The sequence below is a fragment of the Notolabrus celidotus genome, chromosome 22 (genome assembly GCF_009762535.1).
Source record: "Notolabrus celidotus isolate fNotCel1 chromosome 22, fNotCel1.pri, whole genome shotgun sequence".
Lineage (NCBI taxonomy): Eukaryota > Metazoa > Chordata > Actinopteri > Labriformes > Labridae > Notolabrus > Notolabrus celidotus.
The window spans coordinates 9,155,247-9,175,033 of record NC_048293.1 but is presented as its reverse complement, the minus strand read 5'-3'; the positions used below and the strand labels follow the sequence as shown (position 1 = coordinate 9,175,033).

The window sequence follows — 19,787 nt, the reverse complement described above, 5'->3', positions numbered from 1 at the left end:
ATCCAATGAGTGGCAGAAAGCAAGTAGCACATAACACTGAAAGCAGTGAGCAGCATCGTCAGCGTATAGCTTGAATGCTGCAAAAATACAAGAAATGCTTCTTTAAAGAACTAAGGGGTGTACTCTCATCAATCAATCAATCTTTATCTGTATAGCGCCAAATCACAACAAACATTATCTTAAGACACTTTTACAAACATAGCAAGTCTAGACCATACTCTATGTTAAATTATTAACAAAGACCCAACATCAAGACAGGATACGATTCAGTCCCCTCTTACTGACTGGACTTAATCTTATCTTGTTTTAATCCACCATGAACGTTGCACCTCGCAGTATTTAGCTAGTTACAGCGGCAGCCATGACGCACAATGTGTTGACACTCAGTCAAACTGAAGGCATGTCTTAGTGAGAAAGTGACATCAGTGTATACCCTTGTTCATTCTGCAAGTCGTGACGATACAGAGTCCAAATTGAAAGTAGCGAGGAAAGAAAAAAATTAGAATTTTCTCAAATAGAAATATATTTTGACATTCATCTAACATTTCAAGCCCATTAAGAAATAAGCTGTTTCGGTTTTACAATCAAATAATGGGACTGCAACTGAAACTCACCAAAAAATTTGGAGGAAATCCTGTTCTATAATTTTCCCTAAACTCTAATTTCCTCCAATAATAGCAATCGAGTGTGAACTGGCACCACTGTAATGGAATAGTCTATCACCCAGTTTTGGTTGCTGAACACGTGCTGTTGCCCCATCATTATGGAGTGCAGAGCAGATGTACTGTATCCTGCCTCAGTGCCCAGCACCAGCAGCACTCACATGTGAGGAAACAATGCTAAGTAGCAGCCTCCAGTCAACACAGCATCCAAATCCAGTATCATGTCTCAATTTGTTGGGAAACACTGCAACAGCCAATGTGCTGGCAACGGTCTGCATTTGTGGAGACACAGCTGAGCTGACAATGTTACATAATGAGAGATGAGATCAGAGTGACTTGTTGACTTTGTTTATCTGACTGTTGAATAAACTTCAGCCAAATGTGGATTTTGAGTGTTGACTTAAGAATTACATCACTGACACAACAAATCTAATTTAAAATGGCTTTAGCTTTTTATTGGTTGATATTATTAAATTGCAAAGGCATCATGCAAGCTTGTAATTAAGAATTAATTCTAAGTTTATTATTTATTTTCTAGGATTCTGACATTGAGTTGATATATTTTATTAAGCAAGTGCTTTATTTTTTACAAAACGTGCTGCAACAAGTACTATTGTTAAAAAAATTGAGGCCATAATGTTTTAATCTTGTACATGTTTCATATAACTTTAACTTTAGTGTCGATCTGTAAAAGCTGTGCATGTCGAGGTCAACTTGATATGGTACAAATTGTGCAACCACAAGTCACAGTTACAACAGCAGTGCGGCTTGTGAGCAATCCTTTTGCATTTCATTGTGATGGAAAGTTAGAAAGACCGCCACATCCATGCAGAGAAACGCACGGTAACACACACTCAGCTACTGGTACACGATCACACACCATGCTGACACCTCAGTGTGGCCACATTCTCACCTCAAACCTTTCCATTCACTGACTGTCAGGCCAGCGTTTCCACCAGCGATGGATGTTTTTTGAGGCCAGAGTTTCTTTGAAAAAGACAGCGAGGGCCAGGCAGAGACCTACTTCAGCATTTCAAGATTGGCATCTTAAATTCTACTTTAAGATTTCAAGCTCCACCACAGTTTTTTTTAGGGCAGTTTCCTGTTTGATATTAGTAAATAATCAACTTTAGAATACTGTTTTTCCTCTTCCAAAATGCCAAACAACAAGCTGGACTACTACAAAAAAAAGTATGGAGTGTATACAGTGTGTGAAACAGGTTCCTATTTCCTTATGTGGAGGTAAGACTCTAGATCTAAACACAAAAAGCAACCACACACACTCCAACAGGAAGAGTGTGGGTGTTTGGGAGCAGCTGCATGGAGAAGCATCAGACCCAGCTTCCTCCTGGTGCAGCCAGCAGCACCATCTCTCCCCCCCTGCTCTCTTTCTCTCCCTCTATCTACTCATTTCCTTCACATCTTTAGCATAGACGGGAAACATATTCAGTCAGACTCAGACAATAACGTCATCATATCACCATGGTGTATTCCCCTTACCCCGGGAAACTGAACACAATTTAACAAGAGTCAATCTGCAAGTTGTGCAGAATGATTCTTTCAGTGACAGATCTACAGAAAACATGTTTTGTTTATGTTGTAGCGCAAAGAGCGTGCGTTTGTCCTGATTCTGTCCTGCTTCTTGCTAATTGTGACACACCAGCACATCCCCGCTTAAAAAACCCAAATGTTGCACAACACTTTCCTGTGTTGAGCTCTTATCAAGGGCTTGAAGGTAGCGTTAGAAATCCGCTCACACCTGTGCGAGGTGCAGCTCAGATGACTCAAGGTGCAGCTGGACGTAGCAGATAAAGCCTGAAAATAAACATGAAAGAGATGTTTTGGAAATTTAACTGTCACACGTGCGTCAGCTGTAAAATGTCAATCTTTTATTGTTACACAATCATTTGTGGTTTGATGATAAAAACAAGAAGCAAAAAAAAAAAAGATATACTACGTTAGTGATTATGAAAACGAACTTTGCTGAACATTTTCTCTGCTTCGAGGCTAGTGGAATCTTTCTCTTCTCCAGACAGCACAGGTGCAAGAGCCACAGCATCTTTGTGTTTCACTTTCCTTTCCAGTTTTGAATTCTTCCTCCCTAACACCATCCCCTTCTTCCAAACCAACCAGTGTTCTTTTGTCTTCTCCTCTCCTTTAACCCTTCTCCTCAGCCTCGTTCTGTCATCTGCACACCCCCAGTCAGTGGTTACTGCGCTGAAGACACTCAGCAGTTATTTCTGTGTTTCCTGTGTGTCATGTGGTGCTAGCTAGAACTAGCTAGCATGGCTGACAACACACAGGCTCCCAGGTGCAGAGAGAGTGTCACAGTGTGGGCCGTCAGCCAGAAAGCCAGTGGGCCAGTTAGCGAGCCAACCGGGCCCTGTAGCACGTGCTGCCCTACACCCCCCAACCCCCACCCTTAACCCATCGCTTTTCCCAGAGGGAAGGAGGAACAGGCTCATGACATTCTCTCATAGTGGTGAGAATGCACGACTCTGCATGTGTGAGCTTGCCTTTTTTTTGTTTTCAATGAGGGTATTGTTGCATCAAGCTAACCTGTCTGAAGACACATTTAAAACAGTTCCAATACATCATCAACCTGCGTGTGCACATACTGTATCTGGAATGAGCTGGGTTTTCTTTCCCAGAGTTCAGGGGTCAGGCCGTGCCAGCGGAGAAGACCTCGAGTGAAACCAGCATGCAGGGGCACCAGGGTTCACCCACTTCCCCCAGCTCGCCCTCAGGCTGCAGATGCACCGACCCAGACAAGGCTGCACTTCTCTGGGCAGCACAGAGAGACTGCTGTGCTCCGGTTCCTGGAGCCCTGATGCTCTGATTGAGACCCTGCGCCCATGCAGGAACCAGAGGGAGGGGAAGGGAGAGCAAGGGAGGGGATGCAAACACATCTGGCATCTGCAAAAAAAAGAAAAAAAAGAAAAACCTACACACAACTCGTATAGCATCATGAGAGGAATGCACAAGCCATATAGGAACAGCATTTTGTTTCCCATCTGCTATCAGAAGATATGCACACCCACACACACCAAACAACAATTGTGTGCCTGCTACCTCCACAATCTAGAAAAGTAATTATGTGAGGAGCAAGACAAGATGGCACAACAATTCTCCAGCTGGTAGGATGGCACTAGAATACACCACTCTGCTGTTGTTCTATTTTTATGGCTCACCAAACAATGCCGAGTTAGGAGTCTAGAGAAATTATTTAACAGCCCTGCATTTAAAAGAGAACTCAAACAATGCAGTCATCAGTGATGTATACATACACACTGCTGTATATACATTGGGTGAGATCTATTAAGCTTGTCAGGGGGGAGGATACATGAAAAGCTGTGAAAGGAGGACAAAAAAAGTGTATCAGAGTGCAAGAGATTTGTGTGGGTGCACGTCTCTGCAAGGTGTCTTTTTGGTGTGTTTGTTTCTTTTGCGTGGGCGATGCCTTTTACATTAGGCGGCGGTACAGGACGGAGGTACAGGTAGTGGTTGGTATGTGTGTTTATATGTGTGTGTAGGTACATGTGTGGGTATGGGTGCAGAGTACTTTTGATAAACAAGCAGTACCTCACTCAGTGTTTCAGCCCACTCGCAGATCTGTTCTATTCTTTAAATTTGTAAGGATATCTACAAGTATTAAAGTGTAAAGAACTTGACAAGAGGAAAGGAACGTAACACAAAAAAGATCTTACAAAGAGCATTTAAGAGTAAGATATGTGCATATTCATTGTGGTGTTTGTGTGTGTCTCTGAGCGTCCTTCTCTCTTCAGGGTGACTGAGTAAAGGCCGGAGAGAGGCATAGCAGCGAGCTGGAGCGGTATGCTCTTTGTGGACAGCTGTGGGGCTATTAAAGGCCCATCTGCAGACAATAGGCTCTGTCTGAAGGGCACACACAGCCTGGTTCCTGTCCTGCCCTGCCTCACTGTGTTTGTGTATGGATGCGTATATGAGAGTACCATGCATTTCCATGCCCCATTTTAATCTATTACAAAGGAATACTCTGAAAACATACACTCACTCGTGCACGTAGGCAGCTACTTCTAGATGTCATTCATTTGAATGTGTCTGCATTAAACCTGGCAGCAAACCTCCATCTTTTCCTCCACTTAAAAGACTCCCAATGTAAGTTTCTCTCCTCAGAATAGAACAGAAGCATGCTTTGGTTCACCTACACATCTCTTGTTGAAGCTAGACAGCATTGCAGATGGCGGAAGACCTGATTTCATGATGCGATTAAGGCTTTCATGTCATCCTCACTTCAAAAAGGAAATGAAGATCTCTTTATTAAAAGGTTATCTCCTCCCGCACATTTTACAAAACACAACGGCATGCAAAAATAAAGGCAGGCACTGGAAAACAGCTCACTGGCCCAACCACATACCTCTCTGCGTGGTTCAATCAAGCAAGCCACAGCTTCACACACACATACACACACGACTGCTGCATGCAGACACATGCAAAAAATATCTGGCCCAATACTAAAATAGGCCTTGAGAGGTTGCACCTGCACCTGTGCCCTGGTCCACACCTACACACAGGTGTCAGGATGTGACACACACAGACAGAGAGAGAGAGAGAGAGAGAGAGATAGGAGAGAGGGAGGGGGAAAAACGAGAGCGGGGTGAATCACACTCCTGCGGTCGACCAAAAAGCTTTCTCTAGATATCATCTCTGTATTTTTAAATAGACGTTATTTTAAACAGACTTTCAGCTTGACGTGTTTATTAATGAAAACACTGAACACACGGTGTACTCAGAAGTTACTACGATATGAAGTGATTCGATTTATGACAGGACTCTCACATAATTATAGGGAGTTTAGTGAGGGTTCATAGAAAATGTGTATCATATTGCATACATGAGTGCCTCGAGTGTGTCATCCTGTTACAAATGACTGGTTCGAGTGTGTATCTGTGTATCATAGTGAGTCATTCCGGTTGTCCCGCAGTGGTGTGGTGTGTCCCTTTTGCCAAAAGGGGCAGTAACAGTGGCTTGTCTTTCAGATATGTCTAACCATATAAAGGTGCTCAAAGCAGACGCATCAATGAACGCACCTTTACATGCAAATATAACATGCATTCAAAACCAAAACAAAAAAAGGTTAGAGGAAATGTATTTTAATATTTTCAAAGACAGGCAATGGCAAGTCAACAAATTAAAGGCAGCTTACAGTCCATCCTGACTGATGCTAACTCATTCACACCATTCCCTCTAAAATTAAAATAATACTGCACTGGTTGATTCAAGCTGGTGCCCTTGTGTCTGCCTATAACTGAACATAAAGAACATTTAGTATTTTAAAACAGTCTAGAGTTCATTAGCTGTATGGCTTTCCAGCGGACGAAAACATTTTGAATATAAAAGTATTCATCTGTTGGTTGGTGTTCCTTCAAAGCACCAACTTTGGAAGACAGAGATTAATATGGATTCAAAGTTAAAAACAAAAGGGTGGAATACAATCACCCTGCATGGTTATACTGTTTTTTCTTTTGAGAAACACTGACCCCTTGTGGTGATTTTGTGTGACTTCAGCCCAACAGAAACTCAGCTGCACTTCACAATTTAATGTGTGTACCCTTCATTTTCCTTTGAGTAGTTCTATTTGTTGTGTATGTTATTTTTTGTATTAAGCACCAAGAATGTTCTTTGTTCAAAATATGCTGTAAGACAGATACTTAGAACAAGATATGCTGCTGGCATTATGATGCATAATATACTGTATTATAATTATCTTTGCCATATTATATTATGTTATATTACATTATTATTGTAACTACAACTCATGGTCATACTACATACCCATATTTATTTATTATATTGCTTAATCTGTCATTACCAACCATAATCCCACCATGTCAACCTGTCACTACTGAAGCAATCTTCACACTGCCTGTAATTACTTCTATTTAATCTAAACTCCATTGTAACATTGTAAATATCTAAATTGTATTCTAGCTTTATTTATCTATTCTTATTTTATTTTTACTTATCTTTTTTATTTTATTTTATTTTACTTATTGAAACATCTTCTTGATTGTACTTATGTCTGGGTTGCTGTACCAACTGAATTTCAACTGAATCAATAAAGTAATATCTTATCTTATCTTATATTCTAAGGCTTAATAGTGACTAACACAATTATCTTAAGGACATTCTAAAACATACATTGTGGATTCATTGAAAAATAGATTAAAGAATTAACCTACAGGACCAGATCCCTTTCACCTTTTCTCACCACCTCTCCCTCAGAGTTCATCCTTTTCAGTAGTCCTGGGACAAGAGACACCAGTTCCTTTGAGACCACAGTAGCCTTTAGGTACCTTCTTCAGATACTGCTGGTGATAGTCCTCTGCGTAGTAAAACAGTTGCCCCTCCAGGATCTCTGTAGTGATAGGGCCGTAGCCCTTTTTATGTAGCTCCTAGGGACAAAATACAAACACAATCCAGAATAGTTAAAGGACATATTTTGCCACTCTCAAGAAAAGCACCTATTTGATTCTTTAGACAGAATGTGTTTAGAATAATCTGTACGCTGATTTTCCTCTTCACAATAATGCATAAAATATCTCAATGCACCATCTTCTTGTGTTCAGATTCAGTTCCCACCAGCTCAGTCATGACATACATTCAGCACTTCTTTCTCCTTCTTCTATAACTTTCTCAAAGCGAGCACACCTCTTAAATGGTTGTTTTATTCTGCAGTGTATTGGATGTGAACTTTCGATACCTCTCACTAATACAGTAAAGAGTTTCTGCTTGTCGACGAGGAAGCAGGGTGACTGAGTGACAGAAGAAAGGAGCATCTTTCCCTTTTTGTAGTGCAGCTTGCCTCTGTGGCTCTCTCTGTGGGACAAAGCATCAAAGGGTATCCGCTCTCTTTGAGAACTCCTTAAGACACTTTCATACTTACACTTTTAAAACACCTTGAGAAAAGGCTTCAAAGACATGAAAAAAAAGCACACTCGTTCACGCAAACACACACATACACACACACTAAACACCTTTGACAAATATATCAAATACACGCTGCGCTGAGTGGTTTTCTCTATCTAATAATACAAGCACTCAGTCCTCTCTAGATCAGTGCTCCTGAGAGCTGACAAAACAACAAGTTCGTGGAGCACTGGGACTGTCTGTGGGCAACAAGTAGCTCGCATGTAGCACAGTACACCTCAGAACAATGTGCAGTGTGAAGAGCTGTGCCTTCTGGGGGCGTCAATAGCAGAGTTCAACAAGTACCATGAAACAGAAGCTAAACGCAGTCAATCCTGCCTTAACATGGTCTTATCAGCTTCTAGGTGTATCCTATCTGCTGCACTTAATGGTATTATGTATACTGTAATTGTTCTTAAGGAGCAAAATTGCTTAATTTTTTACAATTTGTAGCTTTCCTCTAATTAAAGAGCTTTGGTTAGCTTGAGTTCAGAGAGCTTAAAGCTTTAGCTTGTACATTGTTAGCTTGTTAGCTAGCAAATGTTCAAGGATTGACTTTAAAGTAATAATAATCAGTATTTTGACATATTAAGAGGCTCAAAGTTGATGTTATATTAAGAGTGTTGCTTGAGCTGTAATAAACCCACCACATGCTACCCACCCAGCACTTACTCTGTTTGACAAAAGACAGTTAGCTAGCTTGTAATCCAAATGTAGGTAAACTGCTATGCTAACACAGGGGCTAGCTTATTGAATGATAAAATCTGAGTTGTTTTAACAGGTTGTTCTGGTGCCTCCAAGTGGCCAAATATTTTTCTTTTCAAATGGACTGCCTCTGCTAGGTTAGCAGTTATGCTAACATGTAAGCTAATTTATAGAATGATGAAGTCATACATGTGACGAATTTAAAATAAATACAACTTTAAAAATATATATATTTAAAAGAAGTAGATAATTCAGTTTACAGAGCAGCAGCAGTGGCAGACAGTCCTGGCAGGACTTGCCAAAATATTGACTAGAGGAAAACTATTCTTACAAAAGATGTTCCCCGACTGATCATTTTGATAAACGTTAATATGTCTGCTGAAAATAGGTGTTTAACATAGTTAACATCTGATGGCTGTGAAGACATCACTATAACTCTGACATCATTTTCATTAATGAAATACTTCATAACCCATGGTGATTTGTACAGAGACATCTGCATCTATGATGTTTCTTTTCTCAATGAAAAAGGTACTTACTTCAATTTGGCTGGCAGCCATGGGTATTAAAAGTCAACCTTCAAGTTCTTCTAATATTGACTGCTGGTCAATCAGTTTGAGACGGCAACTAATGAATATCTGAATTCAATATTCATCTGACTGTACTGATAAATTAAAGAACGTTTCAATTTTAATTAAGTACTATTTTCAATTAGTCCAATAGAATTACATAGAAGAGCGAGAAATGCCCTTCAAATGGTCTTTGAAATCCCCTGATAAGTGACTGTATCAGATAATTTATCATCCCAAAAAATTACAGATCAATTTCTCGCAATCATCTATTTGAAAGTGACAATTTTACAACCGCACAAGAAACAGAATTGTGCATGAGCATGGAAAGAGACACTGTCTTCATATCAATCTACATATCAATTGCTTAAACTATAGCCTAAATTACAGCAACTTCAATTTTGGCAGGATGGAATAAGTTCCAGCTAATGCTTTGAAGTCATCTTCAGGACGAAGGTAATGTATAAATATATACAATGATAACACACCTTGTCTACTAATCTAATGTCAGAGAAGGGCAGGAAGGTAGGTTATAATTTTGTCCACATGGAGGCAGTGTGGTACCAGCTGTGTGTGTGCGTGCATATATGTGTGTGTGTGTGTGTGTGTGCTGGAGGTGATGCAGTGGAGTCAGTAAATCAAAGCTCTGCGCCCCACAGAGAGGCTGAGGCAGCAGCTGACCTCTAAGTCCTCGGTGGCTGCTGCTACAATGTGAGGGCTCTAATCTCCCTGCAGGAAACGACCAAACATCCACAAACCAAACAGCTCTCAACGCTGAACACCAACCTCAACAAGCATGGAAATATTTACCTTTCAAATGTGTGTACTCTGACACGGAAGAGCCCATTTTTTCCCCTGCCTACATCCAGCAGCATTGTGGTTAACCAGCTGACACTAGCGTGGAGCTGTGGACATCATGGCCTAATTAATCACTCATCATCACCAAACCACTGTGGTAGCAAACGCTTCGGGGCAGAGGATGCTTCATGTGCACAGAACAACATGTCCAAGAAAAGGTCTGCTATTCTGGGCAAATACAAACCCCCCTTCCACCACACGAGTCCCTCGCTCTCCATCCAGCCCTGTACAGCAGTCACAACATGGCGGCCATTTTAGATCTATAAATCAGAATGCATGGCGTCACGCCACTGTGTATAACCTTATGTGGCTTCACGCTCGCTCTCTCTCACTCACTGCAGCAGCGATGGAGGAATGGAGGGAAGGTAAAAACACAGATGGAGGATGGAGCAAACTAGATATCAGAATGTCAACAAGATGAGCATTTTGATGCTGTTGGGAGGGAACCGTCTTCATCCCAGTTTGTCGTGCACACAAAATTTTGAATGTGTGTGCATGTGTTGGAGGGCTGACAGTTGGGGTCACAGATATTGAACCTGGTAAGGTATAGTTATGCTTTGGAGAAACTGTGGGGACAAAAATCCCATCAGACAGCCACATCATGGGGACTCCGCTTCAATCTGACGACAAAAAAGTCCTTTCAAGGCCAAAGATTTAAATGTACTGCTTGAGAATCATAGCTTAGTTAAGATCATGATAATGGTTAGGGTTAGGGAAGTAGATGTCACGATTAACATACAGTTTAATCGTGAGGGGATGAACGCTAGTCAACGCAATGTCCTCCCAAGCAATGAAAACAAGAATGTGTGTGTGTGTGTGTCAAGGGCTGAGCTCACTCAGCCCAGTCAGCCCTTCCTTTCTTCACGCCTGTCGGAAAGACTCCCCTGTCAGAGACATGGCTGAACGGGTGCATCTCTCTCTACCTCTCTGGCTCTCTCTCTCTCTCTCTCCATCTCCCTCCATGCTCTCTCTCTCTCTCTCTCTCTCTCTCTCTCTCTCTCTCTCCCATGTGAGCACAGACCACCGCTTCGTGCTACCAAGTCCTCCCTGCTCTCCAGCCAAGCGAGAGAGAGCCCCTCTTGCCATCGCCATCGCCAGAGAGACGGCCTCAGGACACAAATAGGACGTGACACCCCGAGAGAGGGTGGAGGTGGAGGAGGAAGAGGAGGAGGAGGAAAATGTACCCTCTTCACTTCTCCTACCCCACTGTCTTGTCTTTCTCTGTGTTTCTTTTTTTTCAGCTGAAGGCCCATGACTGCGGAGTGGTGGGGAAGAGATGTGCGTTGACATAGAGTTTGTGACACCCGATGACTCATGGTGAAGACATTTGAAGAGGGATATGACCTCGATTCTATGATTTATGTAATCATCCCTCAGTCCACTCCTAGTACTGGTGTGTGGTCACTACTATTAACCATGTCACTGTCTTCACAGCCCCGTTGTTTTATTAATGCTCTCATCTCAGTCTTGATCTCAATTCAAATTTGCTTTTAAGGCATTACCATAATTAAATACAATCGTTACACGGCCTGTTTTACAAGATTTTCAATGTAAATCTAATAATTCAACAGAGGTGGAGGAAGTATTTGGATCTCTGATGTAAGAACGGCACTGCCTAAATTTTAGAACATGGCAGGAAAAGATTTAAATCCCAAAGTAATAATTCTATTTGAGGAGACGTACAAATATATTTTTAACTCTTGACACTTAAAAAAATCCAAAATAAAAATACCAAAAGCAAGAAAAGATGTCTGTAAAAGTGTAACATTTCAAGATGATAAAGGCTTTTAATTACTGATGCAAATCTGAATTAATTTCGATATTCTTTTGGGTGTTTTAATCTATAATACAGGACATAATGCTGCATATTTAATATTGCACAATCTAGATAAATGCTTTAACAGCTTCTAAAATATGAGGATAAATACTATAGTGTATAAAAGTAAGAATACAATTAATGCTTAGCTTGAGTGAAGTGTCTTTAACTACGTGCCTAAATGTACCTAACCACTTAAAGTCAAAATATTCAGACTACCACAATCTGAAAATGTAAATGCATCAACTGGTTTGTGCAATACTAAAAACTCTTGATCTCATCTTAATATGTAAAACTAATGTTACGTTCGCTGCAGCTGCACATTCGAACACAAAAGCCCAAAAAGCTCTTCAACATCTTCAAAATGTAAATACACGGTGAGTGCTGCAGGAAGCAGAGCTGCTCTGTGGTACAGTGCCGGCTTCAGACAGACCGTAGCTCTGCCTGAAAACACATGAAATAGCCTGACATGATACTTATCGACTAGTCCTCCGCGCCATGCTTGCCCTCGATGACCTCGGGGAGAGAGCGGCAGAGCGGGAGTGATGGAGAGGAGGACGAAGGAGGACGGCAGACAGGGAGAGGAAGAGGCAGAGAGATGGTGCAGAGACACGCAAGACTGTCAAGACAGTGGAAAAAGGTGGAGATGAAAATAAAGTGTAGAATAAAAAAAAAAACGTGATGCTTCTTGTGCCTTTGAGATTCTGTAAAACACCATTCCTGTAAAATATCTGAATCTGTGTGTGTGTGTGTGCTCAAGAATGTGCACTCCCTCTGTGTGTCCGTCTGCACACCGAGGACTGAGAATTTTTTGCATTACCCCCTGCCCTGCTCTGTTGATCTCTGTTTCTCAGCGCGGGGTCAGGCATCCATTTTAGCTGGGCTCTAATCTTCAGCGAGCGCTCCTACATTTTGTGAGCGAGGAAGCCAATACTCCTACATTTGGAGAGGAGAGGAGAGGATGCACACACTGCTGTCTCGCTGCGAGGCGGTGCACACTTTTATGCTTTATTTTTCGTTGTTATTGTTTTCTTTCCAGGGCAGACAACAAGTAGATCAAGAACTGAAGACGGAAAAGGCAGAAGATGATCCCAGCGCTCTTGTAGGGAGTGATCACCTTTAAACATTTAAGCTGCTTTGAAATCGACGATACCTCACTGACGGGATGATGTTTATCTTCTTGCTATTACAAAAAGTTATTTATGAAAAATTCACCACTTGTCTGCGTTATATTTCAGCCTATACTGTCTTGTAGCTACATGAAAAATGAAAATACTGTAAGACCGTCATGTTTAAGACAGACGGACTATAAAAGACAAAAGCTCTGAAATAGTCGTAACAGCAAATTTGACTTTTGAAGACTTTCCAAAACAAGAGCGTGAGTTTGTGTGACATGCTGCGCCCCTTTTTAACAACCCTCGAGCTTCTCCTCAAGCCTCAAACGATCCCCCTCCTATTTTTTCCTACCATCATCTGAACCCCTGTGCACCCCCCCTTCCCCCTTTCAAGCTCATTAAGTTAGGATGCCTTATCAGAGGGCACACTCACCCCTCCAAGGCCCTACACACATGCATGTGCGCGTACACACATAATATTCCAAGCTGGCTTGATAAAACCTATTGTTCATACATGCACACACACACACACTCTCTCCCTCTCTCTCTCCCTCACACATCACACACACATTTATATATATAGAACCCCCGTTCTTCCATTTTTTCTCTTCAAACCCTAACCCATCTCTAACCCATCCTCCACCGCCACCCTGAACTCTCCTCCTAATCAACTCTTCCCATCCCTTCTCTCTCACCCAGCTCTAGGGAGACACATTTTAGCAGGGAGGGAGGGATGGAGAGAAGGAGAGAGAAAGAAGAGAGAGAGAGACGAGGGAGACAGAGGGAGAGAAAGAGATGCACTCCTCCTCTCTGCTCTGCTGCCACAGCGGCTTGGCTACAGAAGCCTTTGATGTTCTGCAAATTTCAAATTTCATTATAGAGAACCCCCTTCTCCCCTCTCCCCCTGCTCACTCCTCCCCCTCTCTGCTCTCGCGCTTAAACAAGCTTTTCTGTCTCACCCCCTCCCCACCTCACCCCCAATGCTGAAGTTAAGAAACTGAAAGCCCTGCAGAAGAGACTCTTCGTATGGGTTAATTATTCATTGGGCTGGGCGTGTATGTGCCAAATGTATGTCTGTGTGTGTGTCTGAACGTACATGAGAGTATGTCTGTGTGTGTGTGTGAGTCATGTGCTGGCAGTGGGGTGGAATCTGGATTTTGTGATGCCTGTCTTATCTCTGATCGTCTTAGATCGCCTCCACCCACTCTCACGTGTCACTCTCGCGAACATGCACCCACTTCTCCCGATATAGAGCGTTGGCCTTTTAGGATAAAAACACACAATCTAACACACAACCTTGCACAGACGGACACACACAGCAAGCCCTTCCTCTGTTGAGATACCATTTTCAAGTCTGGTGTTCTTGAGACTCAGCATCAATGCGGCAAAGGCAACCATTTCAGGGCAGGAAGCTGCCATTTTGGTTCAGAGCGTGTCAGCTGCTTTGCGAAGATATGTGTCCCAGTGGCCCTCAGATGAAACTGGGGTGCCAGTGAAGTGGTTGACAGATTGGTGGTGTCAGCAACGATGTCGGGTGGGGGGAATAGGAGGAAAGCGACCGAGTGCTGTTTCTCCCATGGATGTTGATAAATGGGTGTGTTTTTGCGAGAGTCTGCTGTAAACTGGGGTAAAGCTCTCAGCCTTTTGGCACAGAGATGACAGGAAGATAATGCTTTAACCCATGGCTGTTTTTATACTGCTACTTTGTGTAATTATGGTATAGCTGTTACATGTCTTCCAGGCATGACATGACATGTACATGCTGTCATTTTCAAACTATGTTAAGCTACTCTTTAATCCCATCAGAGGAGATATTTGATGACATTTAGGGACAGTTTTTTGAGAAACTTCCAAATAATCATGTTTGTAAATTGCAACATTTGAAGGGTTTTGCTTGAGATTTCTGTTTTTAATTTTTTTGGAGGAGGATTGATCCCAAAATATTCAACATGATATAAAGTCATTTTCCAGTTGTTGTTTTTTTACATACATATAAGTGCATATGCACAGAAGAAAAAGTTCAGTCCAGCGGCCTGTGTGAGCGCTTTTAAACTTCTCCTGAAACAGAAGTATTTCAATTACCCACCAATGCGTGCTTTCACTTCCACTGTTAACATTTATACACTATTTTTCTTACACATGCTCATTACGAAAATTTAGTGGAGTTTTAACTGCTAATGAAACAGACTTAAATTCATACTGAGGCCTCTATATGACCCACAAAAGGAAACTGCAATGACTGTCTACATTCTTCTGACAAAATAATCCTCTCCTCAAAGTGCATTTAGCTGCTTTTGGAATTATACCTGGTTCAACCGTCATGCCATCATAGATGTTATTACCACTTTTTGTCCTGTTGGCTAAAAAACAGATTTCAAAGTCCATTCAATAATCATCTTCTTTTATAATTAAACAACTAACAGCATTTACAACTACCATACAGTATCATGTGATCAAATAACATTGAACTTTGAAACTCAGCTTTTATTGACCACATCATGTCTTTGGTGATATGGTTTATTTGGTTCATACTTCTGTAATGTTTAACCACCTATCCCGACCTAACAGGGAGCTGGTGATAAAAACTATGAAGGTGCACAGCTTTTAAACCTAGGTGCTGTATACGTTTAGGTGTAAATGAGTAATTGTGTGTGTGTGTGTGTGTGTGTGTGTGTGTGTGTGTGTGTGTGTGTGTGTGTGTGTGTGTGTGTGTGTGTGTGTGTGTGTGAGTGTGTGTGTGTGTGTGTGTGTGTGTGTGTGTGTGTGTGTGTGTGTGTGTGTGTGTGTGAGATAGAGAGAGACAGGGTCAACGTCAGTTGATAGGCCTGTCAGTCATGGCCCTCTGATCTGATTGCCTTCCTCTTTTTTTCTTCTCTTGCCTTTCCTCCCACTATTCTCCACCTTCCAGGTCTCAGCTGCCACTCCTCTCTGACCTCTGAACCCAGCCCAAGGCCAAGGTTGGGAGGTTGTTGCCACAGCAACCTGGAAGCCCCTGAGGACCATGACTGCTGACCTCTGGGGTCCCTAAGTCACCATGTCGCTGATAATTTGCTCCCCTTTACCTCCTGCTAGCTTCTCCATGAATACCATTTTGAGAGGCCAACGGATAGATGGACTAATGGATGGACAGAGGGACAGATGGATGGAAGGAAGAACAAAAGGACGGCACGTGTGCCATTGAAAGCTTTAGAAATTACTTTTGTTGACCCATTGACCCATAGAGTCAACGATTCGATGTAGGTGGGGATCAGCGTCAAGAGGTGTTTTTTCTTAACTAAACAGCATCAAACTTTCAGAGGTCACCACTCCAGAGACTGGCTTTGAATTGTTATTTAAATGCCTGGGACGACTCCAAACCACGGCTCAGCTTTGCTTAACGGCCAAAAAAGTTACTTGGATTGATCACAAAATAACGTTTTGTTGTGCCAATTTGTCTTATGTAACACATCCAGAGTGAGCAGCAAATAAAAGATAAATCACAGGCACTTTTTCAAAGGATACTCTGCTGTGACTACCTTATCTCACACATGCTTGAGTTATGTCTAACACCATGCTTGAGTAAAGGAATAATATAACCTGATGTGTGTGTATCTGTGTGTTTGTGTGTATACCTGCTGGAAGGCCTCTTTGGTCTTCAATGCGAGCTCCTGCTGAGTGGGGCTGGATGTGTAAATGGCAGAGCGATACTGAGTACCGTGGTCAGCGTGCTGCCTCATACCTGCATGAAACACACAGAAAGAGAAAATAAGACACCCCACAAACAGACACAAGTACCACAATCACCACAGACACAATGCAATTTGCATGTAAAAGGTTTTCACAATTATGTCATCATCCTGCATCTTGAATTCATGAACCAAATGAATTCAAAGATCACAGCAGATTTGGGCTTTCATTAGGGAGGCCTGCGGTGTGTAGGTGTATGTGCTCGTGTAGGTGGGCGCATTTCCTTCTCTCCCTCTTCTTTGTCATCCTTGTGGCACTGTCGAAATTTTCATCAGCTTTACATCAGTGTGTTTGGAAGAGGCCCAGGCCTGGTGTACCTTGATGAGGAGGCCAAACAACTGCCATCACTTGAAGCTTTTCAGAGGCTACAGCACTGAGCAGCTCTGGCATCCATGGACCACTACATGGCAGGCTTCTCTTAATCTTTATGTCTCACTCTCTCTCTCACCCACTCAGCCTTTGTTTCTCATCCTTACTGAAGAGCATTATTCTTCTCTGCACCTATCTGACAACATCTTCATCTCTGGTCTTCAGTTATTGGCTTGGGCGAGCTCACCACATGGCATTTGTGTGTTCCTCTTTAGACTTTTACAGCTTTGCCTTTCAGAACGCAGATGGTGACAGTGGCTTAGTTCATCTGAGCAACAGACAACAAGAGACTGTAAGACAATAATCAGGGATGAAAATGAAGAGGAAAAGATAAATACAAACAAAACAATGTAGAGGCAGACTGCTTGTTTTGAAGTAATCTGAACAGTTTTGTATGCAGTGTTTCTACTATTTCTTCTACCAATGGTCGATGTGTTTTGTAAATGCTTTAAACAAAACAAGCAGTCAACATTAAAACAACTACTTCTCAATATAAAGGGAAGGTCCCCCTATAAGCAAACAGGGACTTATTTCCACATCTGAAACAAAATAATGCTTTATTTGTTATTAGTAATTTCCAGTTTAACTTAAAATGAACATTTTGAGCAGTTTATGTTCCGTTTGGCTCCATTTTGGTCTCCACTAACTCCTGAGGGAAACATATTGCTCTTTGGATGCAAATGCTGACTAGCTGGTGTATAAATTATTTTTTTTACTTTTAGTTCATCTCTAAACAGGGAATGATGATAATAAACCTAAAGGTTTAGGTTACAAGTTGTTAAAACCAGAAAAATCGTCTGAAAGATGCTAAAAAAGAAAACTTCCTTGGCTAGCCGTATCCGTGCACTTGGATAATACTGTCAGAGGGTCTACCACTAATTAAGAGCCTCTTTTATAATACACATAGTGTTCCAGTCAAGTTACTAAACCTTAAGTCTGAGGCTAATCTTAAGTCCCCAATGTTTGAGTCCAAGTCTAATTTGGGTCAGGGGAGAATAATCCTAATCAAGTCCCCATTATCTGAGGATTTATAAGGAAGACCACTGTTTGACTCTAAAGTACTGACTGCATGAACCCAGGTTAACTGCATGGGACCTTTTGGATGTGTAGAAAACACATTTGGTTTATTAGCATTACATTCTGACTGATCTTTTCCAAGTGTCTGGAGGTTAAATGTATCAATAAAGTGACAGCACAGTGTGTAAATGTGTATAATTTCTGCTGCCATGGCACTGCAGGGTTCTAAACTAAAAAAGCTGTTGGCGGGTGGCTAGCCGACAGTAGCAGTCCAAGTCACTTTGGCATCTCACTTAATTTTTTGGGCGCATACTGGATGGATGTCTGTTAAAGTTTGAGCTTGTCTCAGTCAACTCCTTGATGGTTCTTTTACATATTGAACATGTTGCATTGCTCGTTTGAAAAAATATTTGGCAGCAAAACTCACAACTGTAGCACCATGTAAGACATCCAGGCAGTGACTCTTGCTCAACACAAAGGCATTAAATGTGCAAGTGCCAGTCCTTTCTTGAAACTGAATAATCAGGAACAGAGTCTGACTCGAGTCTGAGTCCTAGTACCTCAACTCGTAATGCACACAGTTATTTGATTTATTTTGAAGATTATGTTTTGGTCAGTCCAGCTTTGACTAAGTTGAACAGAGCCTCTGCAATTGCAATGTTTAGTTTTTGTGATGAAGTGTATATTGTGCTCTAACCAAGACACCAAGTCTCTCTGTATGAAGTGAAAAAAAACAATCCATAAAACAATCAACACTGTGAAACAATCTGATGTAGTCAGATTGGTTCACAGTGGCAAATTGGAAGCATAAGCATAACTGCTTGTGAGACTGCTTCTAAGGTCTGTTGCCCATCCAAGCCTCACAATGGTTTAAAGTTTGTCCAACAACACACTGTATGTTACACTACCTAATATCTCTTCCCTTTTTCTGTTTATACCGTGGGAGAAACTTGTTCTGAATAAATACATGCAGCTGAGGCCACAATGCACTGGCATCCTCCTGTCAGTGATCTGCATATCTTGTTCTCTTTAGATTAAATGTTACCTTACATCATGGTGTGTCACAACCTATCTGTGACACAGTCTGTTCAGATAAAATGGCTGTAAGTATTCATCTGGTCTTCATTCAAATCAGAGCAGACAAGCAGACGTCGCCCGCTCTCCGGCGCACACTGAACGCCTCAGAGAATTTGCTTCACTGAAAATTTCATCAACAATATTAAATGCTTGAGTTGTTCAAATATGATTTTAGAAAAAGAGGGCTGTGGAGATTACCCAGTTGAACAAAATGCATGCATATGAGTCTGTTTAGTGCAGATATTGTTCCTTACAATATCTATTTAATCCAAAAATGAAGTGCCCTTTTTATACAACTGTTTTTAATGCAGGGTTTATTAGACTGCTGGACAAATGGAGGATGAGTACCTTTCTATTTGAAAAAATAAACTGAAATATTCACAGACAAATAATAGTTTCTGATTTTTTGTTTTTCCCTCCATTCCCTCCTCTGTTGGACAACAGATCTTTGCCCACAATAAAACCAAGACTTACAACCGCGCTAATGGTGCTACATGCCAACATAATCACGAATGTCACGGCAAAAACGTTTTCCCTTGCCATTTCTAATTGTTACAAGGCTTCAATAAGAAGGAATTAATCTAACCTGAGTGTATCAAAGGTCAGATACAAGGAGGCAGAGTGAAGGAAGGGCAAGGCAGGGTGATGTGCTGCTGCAAGATGTGACCCTGTTGAGGCTGTGATGGACCAAAGATGAAAAACCCTCTTCTGAAGTGTTTTGATTACGTTACTAGATTGGAGCACATGTACAAAGCTAGCTGAGCTCCAAACGGTTCAGGAAATATATTTACACATTTCTTGGTCTTGGTTTAGCGTGTTAGCATACCAACTAGCTAACTTGTTAGCACTAACCAATCCAGAGATGAGGCAAGACTTTGGTTGTAAACCAAAGTGTTGAACAAATTTTGATCTGATCAAAAGGAGA

At 41.6% G+C, this 19,787-nt stretch overlaps 1 protein-coding gene across 3 annotated transcripts in view; it reads right to left on the bottom strand.

Annotated features, from left to right (window-relative positions):
• Nucleotides 1-3,065: 3,065 nt before the first annotated feature.
• Nucleotides 3,066-19,787, bottom strand: part of si:ch1073-358c10.1 (mitochondrial peptide methionine sulfoxide reductase) — a 54,200-nt gene continuing 37,478 nt past the window's right edge. The window contains exons 7-9 of one of the 3 annotated variants that reach the window (XM_034675656.1): nucleotides 16,285-16,391; nucleotides 6,998-7,096; nucleotides 3,066-3,578 (exon numbers count right to left, since the gene is read on the bottom strand). In XM_034675656.1, the coding sequence (XP_034531547.1) occupies nucleotides 3,324-3,578; nucleotides 6,998-7,096; nucleotides 16,285-16,391 (461 nt within the window). In that variant the 3' untranslated portion in view covers nucleotides 3,066-3,323. Of the gene's footprint in view, nucleotides 3,579-6,695; nucleotides 7,097-16,284; nucleotides 16,392-19,787 lie in introns of those variants that run through there. The other 2 variants (XM_034675655.1, XM_034675657.1) reach the window with 2 other exon arrangements.